We start from the raw sequence: 23720 nt of genomic DNA, 5'->3' as shown, positions 1-23720 counted from the left end.
TAAGTAGCCAGTTTGATTACTAGTTGGTTTAGGTTAATTCTAGTCATGTTATGACTTATGAGTCATATTTGGAGATTATATATACTTTTGTAACCAGCCATTAAGGCATATGAATTTTATTTTATGAATATAAAGCTTGGCTTTGCTCCTATGTTCTGTGTGATTCAGAATAGTGTTGTGAGATGCAATACAAACATAGGTGAGGAGTAGGCGTCAACCTTAGGCAAGCAAATGATGTTCAGAAGAAGAAGTTATGCCATTTTAATTAAACAAGAGTCAATCTGCCAGAGTAGCAGAATTTGACCAGCGGACTTACGTCCTTATCTCGACCCTTCTGTTAAAGCTCCACAGACTAGCCCGGACCTTCAGAATTATGAGAGGGTAGTAACGAAAAGTAAATAGGGTCAATAGCTTACCCCTTGCCCGTCACGGTGTGTCCTCCGTGACCCCAATGAGTTTCCTCATAGCGATGCTTACTTCATCGAGAGACGAAGTGTCGATATGGCATGACACGGGGTGTTCCCTCCGGTACTCTTCGCTCTTAGGGCTTGTACTGGGAGGATAGTCGGTGACATCACAGTCGATGAATTTCCCCCACTGCCGATTGAGAAACCTCTCCTCGACGGGCATACCCGTGTCAAAGTCAATGATCTTGTAGCTGGGTTTGACCATCATCGAGAACAGCTCACCAGCATACATGGTAGCACCATCTACATGTCACGAGGTTAGAGATAAACCATTAGAATCTTGGGTGCGGATGTAACAAGCTAGCTAATTGGTAATGTGTTATTGAATTAAAGGAGTTTGGATTTTGCATGCTTAACAATCCCTTTTTTATTTATTTGTATTATGGAATGTTTATTTTATTTTTTATATTTGTTTGTTTATTAGGACACTAAGGAAAAATGGTTAAACAAAGAGATCAATTATGGAAGTATGTGGAAGATTTAAAAGGGCGTTTCAAATGTAAATTTTATAACAAGGAGTATGCAGGTGGTATTTCAAGAGTAAAATATCATTTAGCTTGTTTGAAGGGAAATGATGTTGGGATATGTAGCAATGTGCCTGATGATGTCCATGCTGAGGCACTCCATGCATTAAGTAAGAAAAATAAGAAAGCTAAGACTGGAGAAAATTCCACTGCATGTAATGTTGGAACTTCACAAAACCCCCTAGATAGTAGAGCACATATAGGTCAGTCTTCAAGTCTTCAACAACCAAGTGTAGATGGAATGTTTAAACAGAAAAGCAAGGATGAAGTTGATGATGATTTGGCTCGTTGTTTCATTTTGAATAACATTTCCTTTAATGTTATTCAAACTCCTAGTTTCATTCAGATGATACGTTCTGCTTGTTGTTATGGTCTAAGTTATGCCGTACCTAGTTATTCTACATTGAAGACCAAATTGGTACAAAGGGCAAGGAAGGATATTGAAAGTTATGTTGCTTTAGTCAAGGACTCATGGTCTACTACAAGATGCACTATTATGTCTAACATATTGACTGATATGAAAAAGCGTTCCTTCATTAATATTATTGCATATTCACCCAAGGGGGTTGTTTTCCTCAACTCTTTTGAGTGCTCTAATTCTTCTAAGACTAGACTATTTCTTGAAGATATACTTGAGCCTATAATAGAGGAAATTGGACCAAAGAAAGTTGTTCAACTTATCTCAGATAACACTTCCAACTATGGGGCTGCAATTTCTTTGATTATGGAGAAATATCCTCACATTCATAGAGTAAGGTGTGGAGCCCATGGAGTGCAATTACTATTAAAGGACATTGATGCACAAATTTCATGGGTAAAAGAAGTATTTGACAAGGCAAAGTTGGTTGTTGATTTTATGTACAAGCATGGGATTGTTTTAGCTTTAATGAGGGAATGCATAGGAGGCAAAGAATTGAAAAAACCTTGCAAGACCAGATTTGCCTCTAATTTTTTAATGCTTAAATCTATTCTTGATGTTGAGGATGTGTTGAGAATTATGGTTGCATAAGTAGAATGGAGGATCAACAGGCACTGTAGGTCTGATTTGGGTGCAATGGTAACTTAAATAATTCAGAGTATAGAGTTTTGGTTGAATGAAAAAGATGTGTTGTCCATTTTAGAATCTCTTATCATAGTCCTTCGCCTAGTTGATGGTGATGGAGCTACAAGTCCATTTTTGTATGAGGCTATGGAAAGGGCAAGGAATACCATCAGAGATCGTTGAAACAGAGATTTATCGAAGAACAAGAGGTTATTGCAATTGTTTGACAGTAGAAAAGAGGCAAACATAATATATCCTGTGCGCGTGATGGCAGTTTTTTTGAATCCTTTTTTTATGTATGATGGAAAAATTTTATACTACCAAAATGATGTACAACAAGCAGTAATCTATATCATAAAGACTATGGTTTCTCCAGATAACAAGAGACAATTTACAAATGAGTTTAGAAATTATTATGAGAAAGAAGAAAAGCTATTTCATGAACTCTCTTTATTAATGGTTGATTGCCATCCACGTAAGTAAAAAAAAATTAATAATTTTTGTTGTATTCTTATTTTATTTCTTCTTTATTTTTATAAATTTAATAATGAATTTGTTCTTTATTATTTTTTTTATACTTTTATGTTTGTAGGTTCATGGTCGACTATGCATGGAAGTTGTGTTCCCTTGCTTCAAAAGATAGCTATTCGCATTTTGAGTCAACCTTGTATTTCATCATCATATGAGAAAAACTGGAGTGCTTTTGAAGCTGTGCAAACCAAAAAGAGAAACAAGCTCTCTCCTGAGATGTTGCAAGATTTGATTTATGTAAGGATGAATAACCTTATGAAACTCAAATCAAAGGAAATTGAAAAATTCAGCAAAGACTCAATTGTGTGAGATAAACTTCTTGAAATTCCAATCAATGAAGATGATGATAGAGTTGGACTTGAAGATGAGGGGGATATAATGGTGGAAGATGATCAGACATGGCTTGATAGAGAGTTTGGGCTTGGATCTGCATTTAATTCTAATGAATCTTATGCTCCAATCTATAGTGGCAACTTAAGTCAGCTGCGTACTATTATCACTCCTTTCACATATGATTTAGAGACACAAGCACCATCAGTTTGAGGACCAATTGATGTTTTGTTTTCTTGATGATATGAACTATGTTTTGTGGATTGCATAGGATAGTTTGATGGATGATCTTTACATTTTCTTGTAATAGATATATTGTGGGATTTTCATAGTTCTATAACACATAATGTGTTATTTTTGTCTTTGATGTTTTGATTTATTTTGTAGAGTATCTGTTAGACTTTGATTATGTTATACTTTGTCATATTTATTGTTTCATTCCATTGAGGAATTTGTTGTTCAAATTGATCCACAGTTTCCAGAAACTATTCAATGACCTGATCCACAGTTTCAGGAAACTATTCAATGACCTTTGTTGGTTATATTTTTTCATACTGTTATTTTTTGGACTTTAACAGGGATATAAGCAATATTCATTTCAATCATTCCTTTTGATTGGCCGTTCGAATCCCTACAATAAAGAATGTAATGAATCTAGGCTTGTTAACCAATCAAACTATATATTTAGGCACATCAGTAAATGCTATTATTGTGTTTATTAGGTGTACATGTCTACTGCATAGTGAATATATGCCCATATTTTTGTTTCCGAATTTTACATAGTAACCGTATTATACACGTATTAAACACGTACCATATTATTACCATATTGTATTATTGCGCCAGATTTTTTGAAAAGTATTATTGCCGTATAATCTGTTTGACTGTCGTATGTATCCGTTCCCGAACTTAGAGCCCGCTTGATAACCTTACGAGAAACAGTTTTTGGTGTTTTTCCATTCTGAGAAATGGAAAAACACCCAAAAACCGCTTGATAACGAAGTATTTTTTATGAGTGTTTTTGGAAACATAAATCAAAATTTATGCTCCCTGGAAGACTTTTGACAGAACGTGTCCAACATGTTTTGTCGTTTCTGGGCACAAGTTGTAAAAGTGTGCCCGATAAAACACACTCCCAACTCTCTTGTCCTCAAAGAGAAAACTTGTAAAGTTCTCATCGTCCTCAAGCTCTCAAGAACGGCGAAGGACCTTGCCAAGCTCTCATCGTGCCTGGCTAAGCTCACCAGTGTTGTCCCAACCGAAGCTAACCGCTGCTGTCCCTCCACCGTCGAGGTACTCTGTAATCTCTACAACCCTCTATTCTCTGCAATACTCTCTTCTCTGCAACTCTTCTCTCTCTCTCTCTCTGGTTTGATATTCTTCAACGGAAGCATGCTTGCTGTTGATTTTTGCCGCCCTTATTGGGTTCAATGATGAGAGAAATGCTCCAACTCTATAGCTTTGGAGCATTTTCCCCTTCGTTCTTCTCTAATCAATAACCCTAGATTTTGCAAATCTCTAATTTCTTCTCTGCAACTCTCCTCTCTGTTCGACAGTGCCTCGCGATGTAAGTAATCTCTCGACCTTTCAGCGTAGTATTGAATGGGTTAGTTAGAATTAAGGGTTTTGATATTGTTCTGGATATATTTGCAGAGATATTAAGGTTTGGTGTTCGCCCAGATTTTTATGTTTACACGGCGATGGTTCGTAGCTTTTGTGAATTGAAGGATTTTTCTGGGGCTAAGAATGTAATTTATCACATGGAATCCGATGGGAGTAATTTGTGCACTGTGACCTATAATGTCTTGATCCATGGTCTCTGAAAGAACCAGAAAGTATGGGAGGCTATTGAGGCGAAGAATTTGCTGAGGCACAAAGGATTGCAAGCTGACATTGTGATGTACTGTACCCTAATTCTTGGCCTTTGCAAGGTGGAAGAAATTGGAGTGGCTTCGGCAATGATGGATGAATTGCTCGAATTAGGACTTGTTCCCAGTGAAGCTGTTTGCTCTTGCCTGGTTGATGCGTTGAGGAGAAAGGGGAATATTGCAGAGGCTTTTGCTCTGGTTGAGAAGCTGGAAAAGATGGGAATAATACCCAATTTGTTTGCCTACAATACCTTGATTAACTCTTTGTGCAAAGATGCATAGGTGGATGAAGCAGAGTCACTTTTAACAAGATGGGAGAGAATGGTGAACAAGGGGTTGAAGCCAGATACTTTGGCATATATTGATATATGGGTGTTGTGTTAATGGAGAATTAACTAGGGCATTTGAATTACGTGATGACATGTTGAGAAGGCAAGTGAAACCAGGCTGTATATATATTGTGTTGTAAAATACTTTTTGTCTTCAAATTGTTGTATGATATTTAGCATCACAATCCTTCCTACAAATGAAATCAGTTACCTTGGTGCTAATGTACATATTTTGTGTGTGTGTGTGTGTGTGTGTGTTCTGTTTTATCTTCCTGTACTCCCACCCTTATGCCCACCCTCCTGCCTTAAACTAATTAACATCAACACACTCTTAGATGAAGCCACTGAAAGAGAAGGGCTCCATGTCATTGCCAGCAAGAAGTTTTTGCATGAGATATTGATGGGAGTAATTGTAGAACTTTGCTGAAAGACATGGAATTCTGTTATTCTTTATTCCTAGGAAATTCAGAGTAAAAGCCCTTTCATGGTTACTTGTAAATTTCAAACCTTACTTGTTGGGTTTTTTTCCTTATAAGCACATTTTCAGAACAGGTTTACCAAGAGGGTCAAAAGTGGTTTCTCAGTACAGTTTCGGGAAAAACTGTTCTGCTATTTATCAGCGTAGTTTCAGCACAGAAACAACAGTAAGGTTATCAAGCTGGCACTTAGTACTTTAGTAACCATGATCCCGGCATCTTAATCTTTACCCAAAAAACAAAGATCAGGCATCTTAATATTCGACATAAAATAGTCAAGGGTTCTAATCCGACGGATTTTCGAAAGGTACGGCTCCTCTTATTGATCCCATTTCATTTTGTGGTCCTTGTTCTTGAATGACTTATTAGCAGGCTGTATTGCTGTAGGGTTCTCGGTGTTCGAAACTCGTTCAGAGACAGAAAGAGAGATGGGAGGAGGACATGGAGACGATGGGCACAGCACGACTTACAAAGGCTTCACCATGCATCGCCCTAAGCGATGGCATACCGTCACCGGAAAGGGTTTGTGCGCCATCATGTGGTACGATACTCAAAACCCCCTTTCCAATCTTCTTCCTCCTACTTTTCTCCACTTATCTATTCTTCAAATCCTAATTCTGTTCCCATATTGGTTTATTAATTTTTTATTGATGCAGTTAATGGATATCTTTACATAAAACTGGAATTGGGGAGAAAATCAGTCATCACTTTGATGATCACTTTTCGTACTATAAGAAATCAAATGCATTCCTTTTCTTTACTCTGTTTCAGAATTTCCAGATCCTCGTCCCCTCTTTTATCTGGGAATCGTGGATTATTACTGTTGGGCCAGAGAATAAACTATGGCGTTTTCGATTATGAATTAGACGAACAACAAAATGAGTTGGATAATTGTGAAATTAAGGAGAACTGTTAGAAAAAAAACTTAAACCTCGGATAACAAAGAATTAGTATATCCATTGAACGTATAATTTAATCTGTCCTATTGTAGAGGACAGAACTAGTTTATTAGGGCTTTCGGTTGCTGAAGATCGGATCTTTAGGGTTGGGTTGAGATTCCAGCGGGGACAGTTCCATATAGTCTATGTCTGGTTTGGCTTTTCAGATCCCTTTAGAGCTGTTTCTGTAGCCCTTCTCGTGGCAGTTGGTGTCGTCCTCTGAAGTTATTGGTTTGGATATGTTTTCAGTATCTGGTTCAGGATGCAATGCAATGGAGATTTTCTAGTTAAGATGAATGCAGGTTTATTGGGAGTTGTTGTCTGGTCTACTTTATTTTCACAAGTTCAATGTTTTGTGATGTTTCTCCTTCCCTATTTTGGGGGTTTCGTTGAACAATATGTTGGGACATGATGTTGGTAGAATACTTGAAGGTTGCTGGAACCCATGAACAGTTGAGTTGATTTTGTATTTTTCAGTAACAAGTTAAAGTTGAAGTGGGAATCTATTTTGGATTAATTCCAGGGGTTTCTACTATTGGAAAGACATAATAAGGGAACCTTAAAATCATGAAAACTCTTTTCTGAATCCCTGCAGAATAATTGATTCTGACAACATCTGTAAAGAAATGATAACTGGGAGTCTCTGATTATTGATAGATTGATAACTGGTTTGTTTCTGTTTTTTGTAGGTTTTGGGTATTCTACAGGGCTAAGCAAGATGGCCCCGTAGTCTTGGTAAGCTTCAATTTTTGTCTTATCTTTCTTTATAATTGGTACCATTTCCTCTCCTCTCCTTGGACTTGTTTCACTTGCATGTGGTGTTTTCTGTACAGGGTTGGCGGCATCCTTGGGAGGGGCATGACTCCCATGGTCATGGCCATGAATCGCATGATCATTAGGTATTGACACTAAAACTGAAATTGGTGAAGTTTATTTTAGATCAATTAAGGCAATGTTATAATGGATAAGGATTTGAACTAGAGGAAGAGGAGAAGGGAGAGGGGAAGAGAACATAACATAAACATGGCCTCATGTGTGGGTGGGTCAGGCTTAATTCTAGTTTTGAACAGATCAATCATGAGTTTTTTTTTTTTCCGATGTTTTAGTCTTAGTTCATTTGGATATGCCATAGAGCAGCTAAGAATTGCTGTACATGAATAATTGCTAATATTAAGATGTCTGCTGAATGAAGCCTCCCCATCCCCCCCCCACCCGGAAAAAAAGGAAAAAATTTTAATTCTAGAAAGTTGATTCTTACTATTTCTGTAGCTGAAATTGTTAAGAATAGTAGTTTCAGGGGTATTCTTGTACATAACCCCATGTTTTTTATGTTTCTTCTGTTATTTGTATAAGGCCAAAGGCCTCTGTGTAATTACTCATTCTTTTCAATATAAGCAAGTTAGTCTCTAATTTGAGACATAACACATAATCCTCAAAATCGTGTTTGCTCTCTTAGAGCTTCTCCTCTCTTCTCCTCTCTTCTTCTTCCTCTTTAAAACTTAAGATGGTATCAGAGCATCTTGCTCCTGGAGTTTGAAGATGATAGAAGGCTGTTTGGAAGGTGAAGAGCAAATCCTTTCCCTTGTTTCTTGTTGGTCTTTGAATGAAAACCTAGAATACCTTCTCAGATCTGTTTCTCTCTTGTTTGCAATCCAAATGGACAGCAACCAAGTGCTCTAGTTTCGTTTGAAAGTCCTTTTTCTTCCCCTTGTATCCCCTCAAGCCTCTTGGAAGCTACTAAGGGTCAGAATTGCATTTCGGCCAGGCCATTTCTGCTCCTTTTTCCGCCAGCCAGAGTTGTTGATTCGACAGAGCTCTTCAATAGAGCTTGGTTTGGGAGAGTTTTTGGGCTATCTACCATCGTTTCTTGGTAAGGAAGGTTATTCCTTTTTACTCCGTTGCTCTTTGATGATTGTGTGAAGTTCTACAAGCTATTTCAAGGTATTTTGGTCTGGTTTGTCTCTGTTTTTGCTACTGTTTCTTGAGAACCAACTGTTTTTACTTGCGGTGCTGTTGTTTGGCCCCCTAAGGGTTTGCTTTGAAGTCACAATGAGTGAAAAAACTGTGGACACAGCCATACCTCCACTTTCCTCATCTGAGACATTTGAGATCCCAACTGTTGCAATAGCCTTGCCTTTAACCCCTTCATATGAGAATCCAAATGTTCAGCTCCCCATTGTCAAGCTTGACAATCATAATTACTTGGATTGGTTACGGTCTATGACGCTCATTCTTCGGAGTAGGGGGAAGTTGGGATACATATCTGGGAGCTTTAAGGCTCCTCCATTCACTGATCTAGGTTACTCCAAATGGGAAACTGAGAATTCCCTTGTGGTGACTTGGCTTATTTTTTCGATGAAGCCACAGATTGGAAGAAGGTTTATGAACAAGGAGACTGGCAAAGACATTTGGGATAGTGTTGCTCGTATTTTCGATAGAGTGGGGGACTCTACAAAGGTTTATCAACTTCTCCAACAGATTGTTAGCTTGCGCCAGGGTGACAAAAGTATCTCTGAGTATTATAATCTTGTCGTGGGACTTTGGGAGGAGTATGATCACTACAAAGATCTCCAGCTGTGTCCTGTTGATGAGCCTAAAGTGCATCAGTTGTTTGAGAAGGAGAGGGTCTTGCTCCTTCTTAGAGGTCTTAACCTTAAATTTGAACCTTTAAGGGTGCAGATCCTTGGCCGACCAAGTCTTCCCTCCCTGGAGGAGGTGTGTGGTTATCAACAGAATGAGGAGACCTGTAGAGGTGCTATGGAGACCACCCCCACTGTTGAGCGCTCTGCTCTTGTTTCATCCATTCCTCAGGACCGTACTCCCTTCACTAAGGGGGCTGGTAAAAGTCAATTCTCCTGTGACTATTGTGGCAAGTCTGGGCATAAGGAGTTTTGTTGGGATCTTCATGGGAAACCATCCTCTACTTCATCTGGAGGACAGAAAGGACAGAAGAAGAATGGGCCTAAGGCCCACGTTGGAGTTCATGAGTCAGATCCATCCTCCCTCTCCAAGGAAGACATAGCTGCTTTTCGCCCGATTGTAGCCCACTTGGATGGTTCCTCCTCTACTGCTACCAGTACTTCTACTGCTCTACAGGTCTCTACCTCTTCTGGCACCACTCCCTGGGTCATTGACTCAGGGGCCACAGACCATATGATTGGTAGGTCTCAATTTTATAATTCCTACTTTGTTTGTTCTGGGAAAGATAAGGTAAAAATTGCTGATGGTTCCCTATCTTCCATTTCGGGTAAGGTAGATATCCAAGTTACTCCATTTATCCCTTTGAAGTCCGTCTTTCATGTTCCCAACTTTGCTACTAATCTTCTTTCAGTTAGCCAATTGACTAAATCTTCTTTTTCCTACCCATTCTGTTTCAAGATTTGGTGACGAAGAGGGTGATTGGCAGTGGACATGAAGTAGATGGATTATATGTTCTGGACACTTGTGCTTCCCCTGTTGCGAAAGCTCAATCTTATGTGTTTGGGCAACATGGCGGACGTACACGGGAGGATATTTTGCTTTGGCATCGGCGTTTAGGACACCCTTCTTTTTCTGTTATGAGGAAACTGTTGCCACATTTATTTACCTCTTTTCCTGTCAATCATGTTTTTCATTGTGAACCTTATCTTTTTGCAAAAAATTGTAAGACAGTTTATCCATCTTCTGGTAATAGATCTATTTCCCCTTTTCGCATTGTTCACATTAATGTTTGGGGTCCTTCCCCCGTTACTTCTTTACGTGGCTTCTGCTACTTTGTCTCTTTCATTGATGACTTCTCTTGAGTTACTTGGGTTTATCTCTTGAAACAAAAGAGTGATGTCTATGCCGGGTTTAAAAATTTTTATGAGTTGGTATACCCAGTTTCAAACTCGTATTCAGATTGTCTGTTCTGATAAAGGTGGAGAGTATTTGTATGGTGGTTTGGAGACCTTTTTTTCTGACCATGGCATTATCCATCAGGTGGCTTGTGTTGATACCCCTCAACAAAATGGGGTTGCTGAACGAAAAAACCGTCACCTGTTGGAAGTGACTCGGTCTCTTTAGTTTATAATGCATGTTCCAAAAACTTTTTTGTCCGATGCCTAACTCACTGCTATCTTTCTTATCAATCATATGCCCTCCAGTGTCTTGAACTTCAAAGTCCCTCTTGATGTCTTACCCTCACTTTCTTCTTCTGTCTCCCTTCCCCCAAGGGTATTTGGTTGCATCTGCTACGTCCATATTAGCAAATTTGCCCGCACTAAATTGGATCCTAAGGCCTTGAAGTGCCTCTTTCTTGGGTATTCCTCTACCTCCAAAGGATACACATGTTATCACCCTCCTACCCATTGGTGCCTTCTCTCCAAAGATGTCCATTTTTTTTAAACCATCCCGTATTTTCAATCACCTCTTTAGGGGGAGTGTTCATCCCTTGGTGGTGAGGTTGAAGAGGTTCCTGAGTTTGTTTCCTTTCGTTCCTCCACTCTTGTTCCTATTTTCCCTTTTCACATTGACAAGGGAAAGAAAAGTTTTGTGGATACTTTGTTGAGGGAGAGAGTTTTGTAGATACTGTTGTTGAGAAGGAACCACCTTGTGCATAGGTGAACAGAGAACAGGGGGAGTTACTGGTGTATACAAAGAAGATCGGCAGCCAAAATCCTTCTTCATGGCTTCCCATAAAGAAGACCTGCCAAAATCCCCTTTTGTCTCCTCATCCCGAGTCTTCATCCATTGAGACAGGTATACCTCCCTCTAATTCCACATCCTCAGACTTAGATCTCCCTATTGCTCATCGCAAGGGAACACGAGCATGTACTAATCCCATTGCCAAGTTTGTCTCCTATGATTCTATCTCCCCTACAGGTGTTGCCTTCACTGTGGCTATCTCCTCCATATCTATTCCTAAGAATGTAGCAGAAGCCTATGGCTGACCCAAAATGGAGAGAAGCAATGAATATAGAGATGGTGGCTCTTGAGAAGAATCACACTTGGGATCTTGTTGAACTCCCAAAGAGGAGAATTCCTGTTGGATGTAGATGGGTATTCACAGTCAAGGTCAAGTCTGATAGTACTGTGGAGAGGTATAAGGCAAGACTGGTTGCCGAGGGCTATACACAGGCGTATGACATTGATTATCAAGAAACCTTTGCTCCAGTGGCCATGCATAATTCCATTCGGGTACTTTTCTCAAAGGTTGCAAATCTTGATTGGCCATTGTACCAGCTTGATGTAAAGAATGCATTCTTACATGGTGACTTAGAAGAAGAGGTCTATATGCACTCTCCTCCTGGGTTCAAGCATCCTGGTGGCAATGGAAAAGTGTGTCGTCTTAGGAAGGCTCTTTATGGCCTCAAACAATCTCCTAAGGCTTGGTTTGAGAGGTTTAGACAAGCTATCCTACAGAATGGATACACCCAAAGTCAAGCCACTCACACTTTGTTTATACAAAGGAAGGGCAGCACTATTACAGCTCTTATTGTATATGTTGATGACATTATGGTCACGGGAAACAGCGAGGCTGAAATCTCAAAGCTTAAACTTTACTTGGCTCGGCAGTTTGAGATCAAAGATCCTGGTCCATTGAAGTATTTTCTGGGGATTGAAGTTTTAAGATCCAAGCAAGGGATCAATGTTTGTCAAAGGAAGTTTGTCCTTGATCTACTTACACAGACAGAATACGTAGGATGTAAACCAGTCTCCTCCCCTATTGATCAGAATTACAAACTAGGGGAAGATTGTGGTGAACCTCTTGTAGATGCGGAAAAATATCAGAGATTAGTAGGCAAGCTAGTCTATCTTTCCCTTACCCGACCTGACATAGCTTATGCTATTGGAGTGGTAAGTCAGTTTATGCATGCACCCAAAATGGGACATCTTGATGCAGTTTACAGGATCCTTAGATATTTAAAGTCATGCCTTGGAAAAGGTCTTCTCTTCTCTAGAAATGGTCATTTGAGGATTGAAGCATACACTGATGTTGACTGGGCTGGATCTATTTCTGATCAAAGATCCGCTTCAGGATATTGTACTTTTGTTGGTGGAAATTTGGTTACTTGGAGAAGTAAGAAGCAACCTGTGGTGGCTAGGTCGAGCGCTGAGGCAGAATTTAGAGCCATGGCTCACGGAGTGTGTGAAATCTTGTGGTTGAAGAAACTTGTTCAAGAATTGGGATTTAAGACTTTAAACCTATGAGTTTATATTGTGATAACAAGGCAGCCATAAGTATTGCCCACAACCCAGTGCAACATGACAGGACAAAGCATGTTGAGGTCGATAGACATTTTATCAAGGAAAAGATTGAGTCAAAGACCATTTGCACTCCTTTTGTGAAGACAAATGAACAAGTGGCCGACATCTTCACCAAAGGACTTAGCACTCATCACTTTGACTATTTGTTGAACAAGCTGGGCATGTATGACATATACCACTCAGCTTGAGGGGGAGTGTTAAGAATTAGTAGTTTCAGGGGTATTCTTGTACATAACCCCATGTTTTTTTATGTTTCTTCTGTTATTTGTATTAGGCCAGGGTCCTCTGTGTAGTTACTCATTCTTTTCAATATAAGCAAGTTAGTCTCTAGTTTGAGACATAACACATAATCCCCAAAATTGTGTTTGCTCTCTTAGTGCTTCTCCTCTCTTCTCCTCTCTTCTTCTTCCTCTCTAAAACTTAACAGAAATTGGGTAATTTGTTTTGTGTATTATGGAGGTTGAAGGAAGAAAATGTAAAGTATTGTATAACGTAACTTGTCTTTGAGCTCGGGAAATTGTTTGGAAAGTTGTATGTTTTATTGTTAGTGCTGTGGAGATGCATAAAATGTGATTCCCATAACTATCTTATTTTTTCCATTAAAGATTGATATCTATGTGGATGCCGATTTAGAAAGAAATCGATGCTATTTCTAATGCGATCCCGGGGTTTGAAAACCCTGTTTGGGTTTGTTGTGGGCCTAATAGATAATAGGGATTTCAATATATGCGTATAGTGGCAAAACAGTAAAGATTCCTAGGCTTATAAGGGGGAGTGGCAATCTGGTAAATAACCAGAATAAGTTTCTTCTTGGTAGACAATGATATAAAGGGGATTAGCATTTACTTAGTGAGGGTAAACTTAGAAGCAAAACTAAAGTAAGGATTAAAAAGAATAAGAAGAAAGGGGAGGGGCAATAAGGCTATGTTTGGAAGTCAAGAAAAGAAAAAATATAATGAAACAAAAACATGATGATACAATCAGTGGTTTATGTGTCTATCTCTCCCTTCAATTTCAATTTTTTTTTTCAATTTTTCTTTTCTTGGCTTCCAAACATAGCCTAAGGGAATAAGGGATAAAATCATAGTTGTCATGGCATCGCCATGGCGGCGCCATGGCGTCTTGGCACTGGAGAAGGTTGCATGGCGGCCTACGCCATGGCGTCCCTCTTTGATTTCTTCTTCCTGTCTTTCTTTCCCTCTTCGATTTCTTTCGATTTCTTCTTTCCCTCTTCGATTTCTTCATCGATTTCTTCTTCGATTTCTTCTTCCTGTCTTCTTTCCCTCTTCGATTTCTTCTTTCCCTCTTCGATTTCTTCTTCGATTTCTGAATTTTCTTCTTAAAACTTGAGAAATAATAGAGAAAAAATAAAACATGGCTTGAGTATACATCTATTAAAACATTAAAAATAGAGAAAATAAAAAATAAAACATGGTCGACATGCTCGCCATGTCGATATTTTGACGTGACACCCCTCCACTGACTTGGATCGCCGTGACGCCGTGACAACTATGGATAAAATCTAATATATTGTTGTTGGGAGGGGGGGTGGGAGGTTCTCTTCAACCTCCCAATATCAGAACCAGGCGGTGAACTATGAGTTTGATGCGGAGAACTCACTCACAAAACCTTGATTTGGCCTGAGATTTCAGGCCAATAATCCTCACTACTAGCCCCTTTGAATACCAGTGATAACCGGCCCGAACAGTACCTGAAGGAAGAGATTTAGGTCTGAAACTAGAACCTGGTGGTAAGGAGGGAAGTCAGGTCACTCTAGGGTTCTGGTTGTCTTATGATAGGGAGCTGTTTTGGGGGTAGGAATCTATGGGTTGAGTCGCCCTAGGAGGGAAATCCATCTCCTAGAGTTTGGGGTCGATCTGAGTTATGAAAGAAGAGTTCCAATAAACTCTTCTCAGACTGGTAGTTTCGTTACCGAGAAGAGAAATAACGACTAGGGTATAGAAGGAGGAATGGGGAATAGGTAAAAGGTAAGTAAAAAAGAAAAGAAAAAAAGAATAGTAGTGGAGGAAACTAAGGAACAAATACCTGATTTGGAAGGAGAAAGAGGAAACAGAGAGAGGGAGCATAGTCACATTACGCAAGTAAGCAAACCCAACTGTTCTTCATTCAATTCTATTCACCCTCTTCTATTGATGGGATTACAAATCCAACTTAGTAAAAAATCTAAACAACTAAGAAGTTAAAACAAAATAAGAAACTAAACTTGAAACAATTCCTAGGTATGGCTGAGTCCTACCAAAAGAAAATGCAATTACAAAGATATCCCGGAGTAGCAAAGAACTCCTTATCAACCCTTGTTGGTCCAAAAACTTACTTGGGTTGGTTCTGTTTGGGCTTAGGTTTCTTAACCCGGTCTTATCGGTCCAACCACTCCAATGCTACTGCTTAGACTCTCCTCCTTTGAGAAGAACTCGACTTTATCAAGTTTGGGTAAGGACCAAGGAGGCCATTTGAGTCAACTCGCTGGAGGAGGAGCAATCCCGTTACCTTCTTTAGCTTAATAATTTTGAGGTCCTTTGCGGGAAAAAGCTTCATTTCTATGTTGTTCTTAAAAGACTAGGTATTCAGATAACTACAATGTTGTGCCTTCTTATCAAACAACCATTGTCGTCAAAGAAGAATGTGACACACCTTTAGAGGGAGGACGCCACATTGTATTCCATGAACCAACCAGGCACCATCAAAGTATATGAGCAAATACCTATCAGTAATCTTGAGATTGGTGTTCACCCATGCAACTTTGTAGGAAATTGGATGTGGCTCTGTCTACAATCCAAACTTGAAAACAACTTTTTCAGAGACGACATTAGAACAACTAACTCCATCAATAACCATGCTACATAATTGGTCATTACACTTCACGTGGGTCTGGAGGATATTGTTGCGGCGCCAATCTTCATCCTCAGAGACCTTGTGAGTTGTCAAAATAAGATGAACATAACAAAGTTGTCGCCCCCCATCATTGTCACGACCATTGACTTCACCAGGCTCCCGCTCTATCACTAAACAAACTGTCTTGAGGTTTACCAAAAACCATAACCCTAATTTCACAAAAAACCCTATTTTGGCCTAGCCAATTCACCTGTTCATAACAGATCCTGGTTGATTGGCTCCTAGTTGGTCCTCTACCAATCTAGGACTACATTAGAACATTAGAGGGGTACAATCAGGAATCTGCCTGATTATCGATCTGGAATCCACCAGATCCTTGCTGAATCCACTGCAATACACTTCTGAATTCACAGAAGAAAAAACTCCAGAATCCACCAGAGCTGGCCTGGATCCACATAACCAAGTTGCAGCCAAAAGTTTTTTTTTTTTTTCATTATTCAAATCGTGTGGGGTGGCCATAGGCCTACATCTCTTTATGAAAGACTGAAAGCAGGAAGAAACTAAAAGAAACAATGAAAGAATAAACAGAAATAATGATGCAGTAGTAATCCCAAGCTAGGGAATTCCAGTGGAAGATTAGCTTGCGACAGGATCATAGGTAGAGAAACATAGTTGTCAAGGCGGCAAAGCGACCCAAGGCGTTGGAGGGGTGTCTAAGTGCTTAGGCGACAAGGCGCCCCCAAGTGTTATTTGTTATTTCCCCTTTTTCTAAACATTATTTGGTATGCTACAATATTTTGGTATGCTACAATATATACCTTATATCATCAAAAATCAACATTAAGCCTCCTCAAGTCATCAAAAATCAACATTAAGCCACATCAAGTCATAAAAAATAAACATCGATCTAGAAGACAACAGAATTGAAGAATCAAGCTATTGGAAGTTAGAAACAATCAAACGTACATTTGGTTTATACTAGTCTCACATTTGGTTTATACTGTTCTTAGAAAATATGATCTTATCTATAAGTAATTAAATTGTTCTCGATTTAGAGAAATGTTCTTGTTCTCTAAGAAGTTTGACTAGTCAGATGATTTTATTTTTACATGAGACTGTTAGTATTAGGTAGAGCACAAAACCAGCTTTCCAACAAATCCAAAATTGTTTAAATCTGATTTATATTGAAGAAATTATGTTCCGGTCAAACCTTATTTGGTATACGCGAAAGCTGTCAAAATCGCTCTGAATGAAAATATTTTTTTAGATATCAAAACAAATGAATATTTTACCGCACTTTTTGTTTTTAGCAATGTTTTACTATATTAAGATTTATAGAATTTTTAGATTTGAGAAAAACCCCAGTATTAGAAAGTTGAAAATTTTACCTACCGTCGAAAATCAATTTTTTGTTCTTGAACTGGGGGGTTGATTTTTTATCCTTTTGGAATTTGATTTAACTATTTTTATTGAATTCATATAGGGGGTATTTTCTTATTTATGAATAATATCTTAAGTAAATGAAATATCAAATATAAAAACATTTACTTAAATGATATTTGGCATAAATAAGGGCAATACTTGGTTCGATACCAATAAAAACCAGTGCAAGGCGCCTTGCAATAAGGCGGAGGTCGTCTAGGCCCCAACAAAACCGTTTGGACGCGTAGGCGGCGCCTTGACAACTATGGTTATGGGCTTATAAATTAGACCCATTATTATGGACCCCAAGAAACTAAAAAGGCCCAACCTATAATATAACTACAACCCAAAGCCCAATTTCAGTCTATTAGACTGCCAACTCCTCCTTGTGGGCCTTCTAATACTTATGCATAAGCATCAATATGGGATCAATATCTAACGCAACTGCATCAAATAAACTAGGAAATCCTCCTCTAATCGCAAGCTGATTTGGAGGTTTCCTCAACTGGCTGGGACACTTAATAATAATATTAGAACAACCTATACTAACAAGGGAACCTTCTTCTAGCTGTGATTAGGTGTCCGATTCAGACCCAACAACTGATTAAAATAAACAACTGTGGCTGGAATCATAGTCTCTCTAATTCAGCAAAACTATCAAATAAAATTAAGCAATAAAAGACTATATAGGAAACCCCCCATGATTTGTGTGAATCTTATCTGGTTAACAGAACCAGATGAACCAAAGAACTGGTTCAATCAAGAACCACTATCTATGATCTGGTCCAGAAAACTTTCCCAAACTGGACCAGGTTGAACCACAGGTAGGCTCCTGCTCTTTCCTTTGCTGGAATAGCTAGACTTCTGCATTACTCGCTCAAGTGGTGGTCCCAAACTGGACCAGGTTGAACCACAGGCTAAGCTGAAGGGCACAACTCGAGTCTGATGGATCAAGCAACAACAACAGTATCAGACTCGAGGCATTGGGTTAGAGATGAGTGAAGCCATGAACTGGAGATTCTTGCCTACTGACTACAAGCAGAGCATGCACCTCAGGTTTGAGTAGTTGAAATAGGTAAACATGACAGTTGAGGAGTTTGTTGTTAGATTCTACTATTTCTCCACTCAGTCTGATTTTGAGTGGGATGAAGAGGTTGGTGGCACAGTTCTGCGAAGGTTTGCACTCGCAGATCAGTGCTGCACTTGCATCTAGTCAGCTGCCTACAATAGAGGTTGCTGTATAGGTGGCATATCAGGTAGAAGAAAGTCTGAAGTGGCCATACACTCGAAGGACTTCTACAGATACTTTTTCTAGGGGTAACAGTTCCAGTCAGCAGCAGTCTTTTCCCTGGGAAAAGCCATATAGCAAACCATAGGCTATTGGCTCATCTATGGCATCTTCACGGCCTAACTGACCATATTCTCCACCTCGATGTGATCCCGACATGGCAGCTTCATGACCTAACTGACCATATTCTCCGCCTTGGTGTGGTTCCGACAGACCTCCTGTGATGCCAGTGACTGCCATTCAGTGTTTTACGTGCAAAAGATACGGATGTATTAATGGTCATATATTAATAAGGATTCTTTTATACGTTATGTTCTAGAAGAACACCTCGGTTTTAAGACAATTGATTTAGAGGTAGAGTGTGAGGCAGGTGAAGTCATTGACAATGACAATGATGTGGAGCGACACCCTTGTTATGTTCTTTGTCCTGTTTTGACCACTCACAAGGTCACTGAGGATGAAGTTTGGTGTTGCAATTGTATTTTCCAGACCCATGTGAAATGCAATGACCAATTATGTAGTTTGGTGATTGATGGATGTAGTTGCACTAATGTCGTCTTTGAAGATGTTGTTCGTAAGCTGGATTGTAGACAGAGCCACATTCAAATCCTTACAAGGTTGCATAGGTGAACAATACATACTAATCTCAAGATTACTAATAAGTGCTTGACTGCTTGCTCACCTACTCTATTAGTGGATTTGTGGATACAATACAATATGACGTTCTCCCTCTGAAGGTGTACCATATTCTTCTTGATCAACCGTGGCTGTTTGATAAGAAGGCACAATGTTGTGGGTATGCAAATACCTACTCTTTCAAGAACGACAACAAAACCATGAATTTTCTTCCCAGTAAAAATCTCACTGACATTAGACTCATGAAAGTAGCGGGATCGTTCCTTTAACGTGTTGACTTAGACAACCTCCTTGGTCCTTTTCCAAACTCGACGGAATCGAGTTCTTTTCAAAGGAGAATTGATGCAATAGCACTTGATTGGTTGGACCAGTATGACCGAGTTTGGAAACCCAAACCTAGACAAAACCGGTCGAACCTAGGTTTTTGGTCTAGTAAGGGTTTGAAGTAGTTTTTTTTTGTCTTTTATTTGCAACGTAAGAGATATATATCAGTTTCAATTTCAGAGTTAGAATTAGAGTCTTTTATTTTTCCTTTTAAATTCAAGTTTTAACCAATACAAGAGATAGATTGAGTAGAGTGAATTGAAGTTTGATTGCTGCTTGTATGGTGTGTTTCCTCTTTTCCCCTGCAACTTGTGATCCGTCTCTTCCCTAGCTAGCCCTTCACCATCCCTTCTTCCCTTCTTCTCTTCTTCGACTTCATCTTCTTTCCTTCTTCTTCATTATGCTGCAGAAGTTCCAACAACCATATACTGTCAACCGTGGCTTGTAATGGTGATTTCTAACTTTTATTTTATCTTCTATTCTTAGTCCTATTGTTGCTTTTGCTTCTCATCTAATATTGTGCAAGATTTCTTCAAGTATACCTCCATGCGATATTCTGTTCTGTCCATTCTGTGCAACAGAATTTCAGACCTGCATTCCTCTCTAACCCATGGCTGGATGATCTCCAATTTTTAGTATTTTGTTCTAGTCCTTCCCCTCTACATTCGATCCAAGTTTGGTGTTCATCCAAACATCCACTTGTGAGTTCTAGTTGTTTTTCTTTGAGTTTCGAATTCTGGATTTTTAGTTTCTATTTTCTGTCCTTGCTTGTTTCTCCCAGTCTAACCATCATCTTGCTTCGATATTTAACCACATAGTCACTCACCCCTTTAAGGCCTCCCGCCTCCATTCTATATTAGCTTCAGCCTCATCGGTTGTATGGATTGAGGGAGAGATCCATGTTCAGTTTGTGCCATATATCCTCAGTTTCTGGTCATTGCGATTCTAGTTTCTATAGTTTTTGCTAGTGTTTGTTCCTTTCAGCCTAGATTACCTCATCACCCCCATCCCCACCCCTTCTTGCACAACTGAATTAATTTGCAGCTACTAACAAGAGAATATTAATCCCTCTTCTTGACTCGTTGTAGTTGAGAGTCCCTGTTTCAATATCCATTTTTGGACATACCCTGTATTCTGAGTTTTTTTGGGGACTAGTGGATCTGACTCATTGACACATACCCATGTTTGATCCCTATACCCTAACCCATTTGACATAGCGTAATTGTTAAATCTTTACCATAGTTGTTAAGGCGGCAAGTGGACCCAAGGCGGTGGAGAGGTGTCTAAGCACTTAGGCGACAAGGCGCCCAAGTGTTATTTTGAATTTTCCCTCTTTTTCTAACATTATTTAGTATGCTACAAAATGTACTTTATATCATAAAAAATCAACATTAAGCCACATCAAGTCATCAAAAATCAACATTAAGTCACATCAAGTCATAAAAAATCAATATTAAGCCACATCAAGTCATCAAAAATCAACATAGAAATAGAAGACAACAGAACTGAAGAAGCAAGCTATTGGAAGTTTGAAACAATCAAAACATACATTTGGTTTATATTGTTCTTGGGATTGGTCATTTTCAGGTATACTTAGTCTCACATTGGTTTATTCCGTTCTTAGAAAATATGATCTTTCCAATAAGTAATTAACCTGCTCTCGATTTAGAGAAATGTTCTTTTTCTCTGAGAAATTTGATTGATCAAATGATTATATTTTACATAAGACTTTTTGTATTAGGCAGAGCACAGAACCAACTTTCCAACAAATCCAAGATTGCTTAGATTTGATTTATATTAAAGGAGTTATGTTTTGGGCAAACCTTATTTGGTGTACGCGAATACTGTCAAAATCGCTCTGAATAAAAATATATTTTTTAGATATCAAAACAAATGAATATTTTACTGTTTTTTTTTTGTTTTTAGCAATGTTTTACCATATTAAGATTTATGGAATTTTTAGATCTGAGAAAAACCCCAGCATTAGAAAGTTGAAAATTTCACATACCTCCAAAAATCCAGTTTTTGTTCTTGAACTAAGAGGTTGACATTTTATCCTTTTGGAATTTGATTTTTTAACTATTTTATTGGATTCAAATAGGGGGTATTTGCTTATTTATGAATAATATCTTAAGTAAATGATATTTGACATAAATAAGTGCCCGAACCTGGTTTGACACCAATTAAACCAGTTCAAGGTGCCCTACAATAAGGCGGCAGCCACCTAGGCACCTAGAAAACCGCCTGGACGCCTAAGCGACACCTGGACAACTATGATCTTTACTGTTCAAATTTTATTTTTTTTCCCTTTAAAAGGTAGAACTACCATTCATGATTTGGATCCTATGATTTTATTCAAAGCCCATGCCCAACTCCTCAAAGTAACAAAAACCTATTCAGGATGAAGTCAGAGTGGAATCTTGCAGTTAATGATTAAAATGGTTGAATGACGATTCAGTGTTATGCAGTAAGGACCTGAGTTGACCTAGCAAATTCCACCAAGCCTGAGTTCTAAAAGTCTACCTTTAGCACCCAACCTGTAGTAGTGATTAAAGCAAATATCAATCCTCTCTTTCCCTAAAGAGGGGGGGGGGGGGGGAGGGTTGAAACACAACATCATACTTGCGTTACTGAAATGCTTATGGAAGAAAGATTATCCTGCTGTAAATAGAGCTTAGTTTCCAGTTATATTAATACATAATCTTTCTTTATGCATAAATATTTTCGTAGGTCTTACTCTAGGTATATAAAGCTCTAGTTTTTTAGATGAGCCAGAGTAAGCTTATTTGTTTTATTGGAAAAGGTTGGACTCTAGCATCCCCCGCTGTGTCTCTCTCTCTCTCTCCCCCCTCTTTGAAATGACCTCCTGTCCCTCCCGTATGATGCCCCGTCCCATGCCCTCATTGATGCCACTAGTTTTCTTGCTGCACGCGGGCGGTGTCCCTATCCCTCTCCATTGTTTTAGTTAGAAAAAGTTCCTTTCAAATTATTAATTAGTGGATGTAGAGAATATTATTAAACTGTGAAACCAACTTGGTATGTCAAAGATGTTAAACATAAGAGCTGACCTACATCACTTCACTTCTTTCTTTTTGTTTTGATAATTTGCTAAACAACATTGCGAATCTCATCTATAAATTTGATTATTTCTTTTACTTGCCACTTCTAATACAAGTTGTTAGATGGATTAAAAGAAAGTAAATAAATATTCATTTTAATTTTCTCTTTGTATTTTTCAGGCCTTCCATTGAAGAACTAAGAGAAGAATGCAGAAACCTCTAGTGGATGGTTTTTATTTTGCATCTCTATGATGATGAATATGTGGTAGATCTGAATAAAGTCAATTCACGAATTGAAATTGTCTACCACGTTTTGTGAATTCATGCTCTTTGTTTTGTTTTTTGGGGGTAGAAGAAGACTATTATGGATTCATGTTCAGTGACTTGAATGTCTTGCGAGGGTGTGATGTATACAATTTGGTTCAACAAAACTGAATTCCAGATGCTGCAAATGTTGGTTTCTTTGAAATATTTGTTTGCATTTACCGAGAAAGATAACCCATCCCTGGGAAACCATCAAAGCAAGTTATTAGTGGCTGAAGTTTGTGGATTTTTATCCTCTGCTGTCCGGTCAGCTGTGCCCTTACATGGGGGCAGAGGAGGTTATATGGTCATTTTGCCCCCATGTGAGGGCACAGCACCCTGCTGTCCGCTCAGGATAAAAATCCGAAGTTCGTCTTGTCCTCCCTCCTGTTTCTGTATCTGTTAATATGTGCGAATGTTTGTGTGTAGGCAATCCCTTGGGGTGCTCCGCCTCCGTCCACAAAAATTACACGCCTGGTTCCTCTTATTCTAAATTTTGAAATTGCACATCCTTACACATATCACTGGTCATGTGAAGGGTGATATGTTATAAACGTCCCTTGTCCTTTTGTTAGATTCCAAAAAGGGTTTTCTTATTCGTTGGACACAACACTCGAGTAGTGTTGGGTACCCTTTCCTATTTATTTTTTTAAAATGAAAGAAAAAAAAAGATAAATTAACTATTCAAAGATACTTCTACCTGCAGATTCAGGCATTTAACCTTGGTTTGAAAAGTTGAAATCTTCAATCAGTCTCATCAGTTTTAGTACTAAATTGTTTAAAGTTATTATTACCCAACAGAGTTTAAGAAGTCAGGGATATGCCCTCCATGGCCAAAGCCTTCTGCTTTTGACACCAGATCGAAACTCCAAGAGCAAAGAATTTGTTACCGCCTCAACTTCAATCTTTCATCAAACAATAAAATGAGAAGTATTTTTCTGTGTGGTCTATGTCAGTATTCCCATGTGTCATTTCTCTCTTCAAATAAGGACCAATGGTGTTTTTTTATATGGGGAGGAGAGAGAGACTCATGGGAGTGGCCGGAGTGCTAGCGGAGGCCACATTTCAGACAGAGTTCTTTTTCTTTATTAAAATAGTGAAT

General features: G+C 38.8%; 2 protein-coding genes across 2 annotated transcripts; both read left to right on the top strand.

Moving 5' to 3' along the window:
• Window positions 1–905: 905 nt before the first annotated feature.
• On the top strand, window positions 906–2000 carry LOC122662873. The gene has a single exon (XM_043858580.1). The coding sequence runs from the start codon at window positions 906–908 to the stop codon at window positions 1998–2000; it is 1095 nt and encodes a 364-aa protein (XP_043714515.1).
• A 3899-nt stretch (window positions 2001–5899) lies between these two features.
• Window positions 5900–22524, top strand: LOC122660920 (NADH dehydrogenase [ubiquinone] 1 beta subcomplex subunit 2). Its single transcript, XM_043856177.1, has 4 exons — window positions 5900–6108; window positions 7195–7240; window positions 7339–7404; window positions 22496–22524. The coding sequence occupies exons 1-3, from the start codon at window positions 5996–5998 to the stop codon at window positions 7402–7404; spliced, it is 225 nt and encodes a 74-aa protein (XP_043712112.1). The 5' UTR covers window positions 5900–5995; the 3' UTR covers window positions 22496–22524.
• Window positions 22525–23720: the final 1196 nt, after the last annotated feature.

The sequence above is a fragment of the Telopea speciosissima genome, chromosome 5 (assembly GCF_018873765.1).
Source record: "Telopea speciosissima isolate NSW1024214 ecotype Mountain lineage chromosome 5, Tspe_v1, whole genome shotgun sequence".
Taxonomy (NCBI): domain Eukaryota; kingdom Viridiplantae; phylum Streptophyta; class Magnoliopsida; order Proteales; family Proteaceae; genus Telopea; species Telopea speciosissima.
Note: the sequence above shows the minus strand (reverse complement) of the source record. Positions and strands in the feature narration are given on the sequence as shown.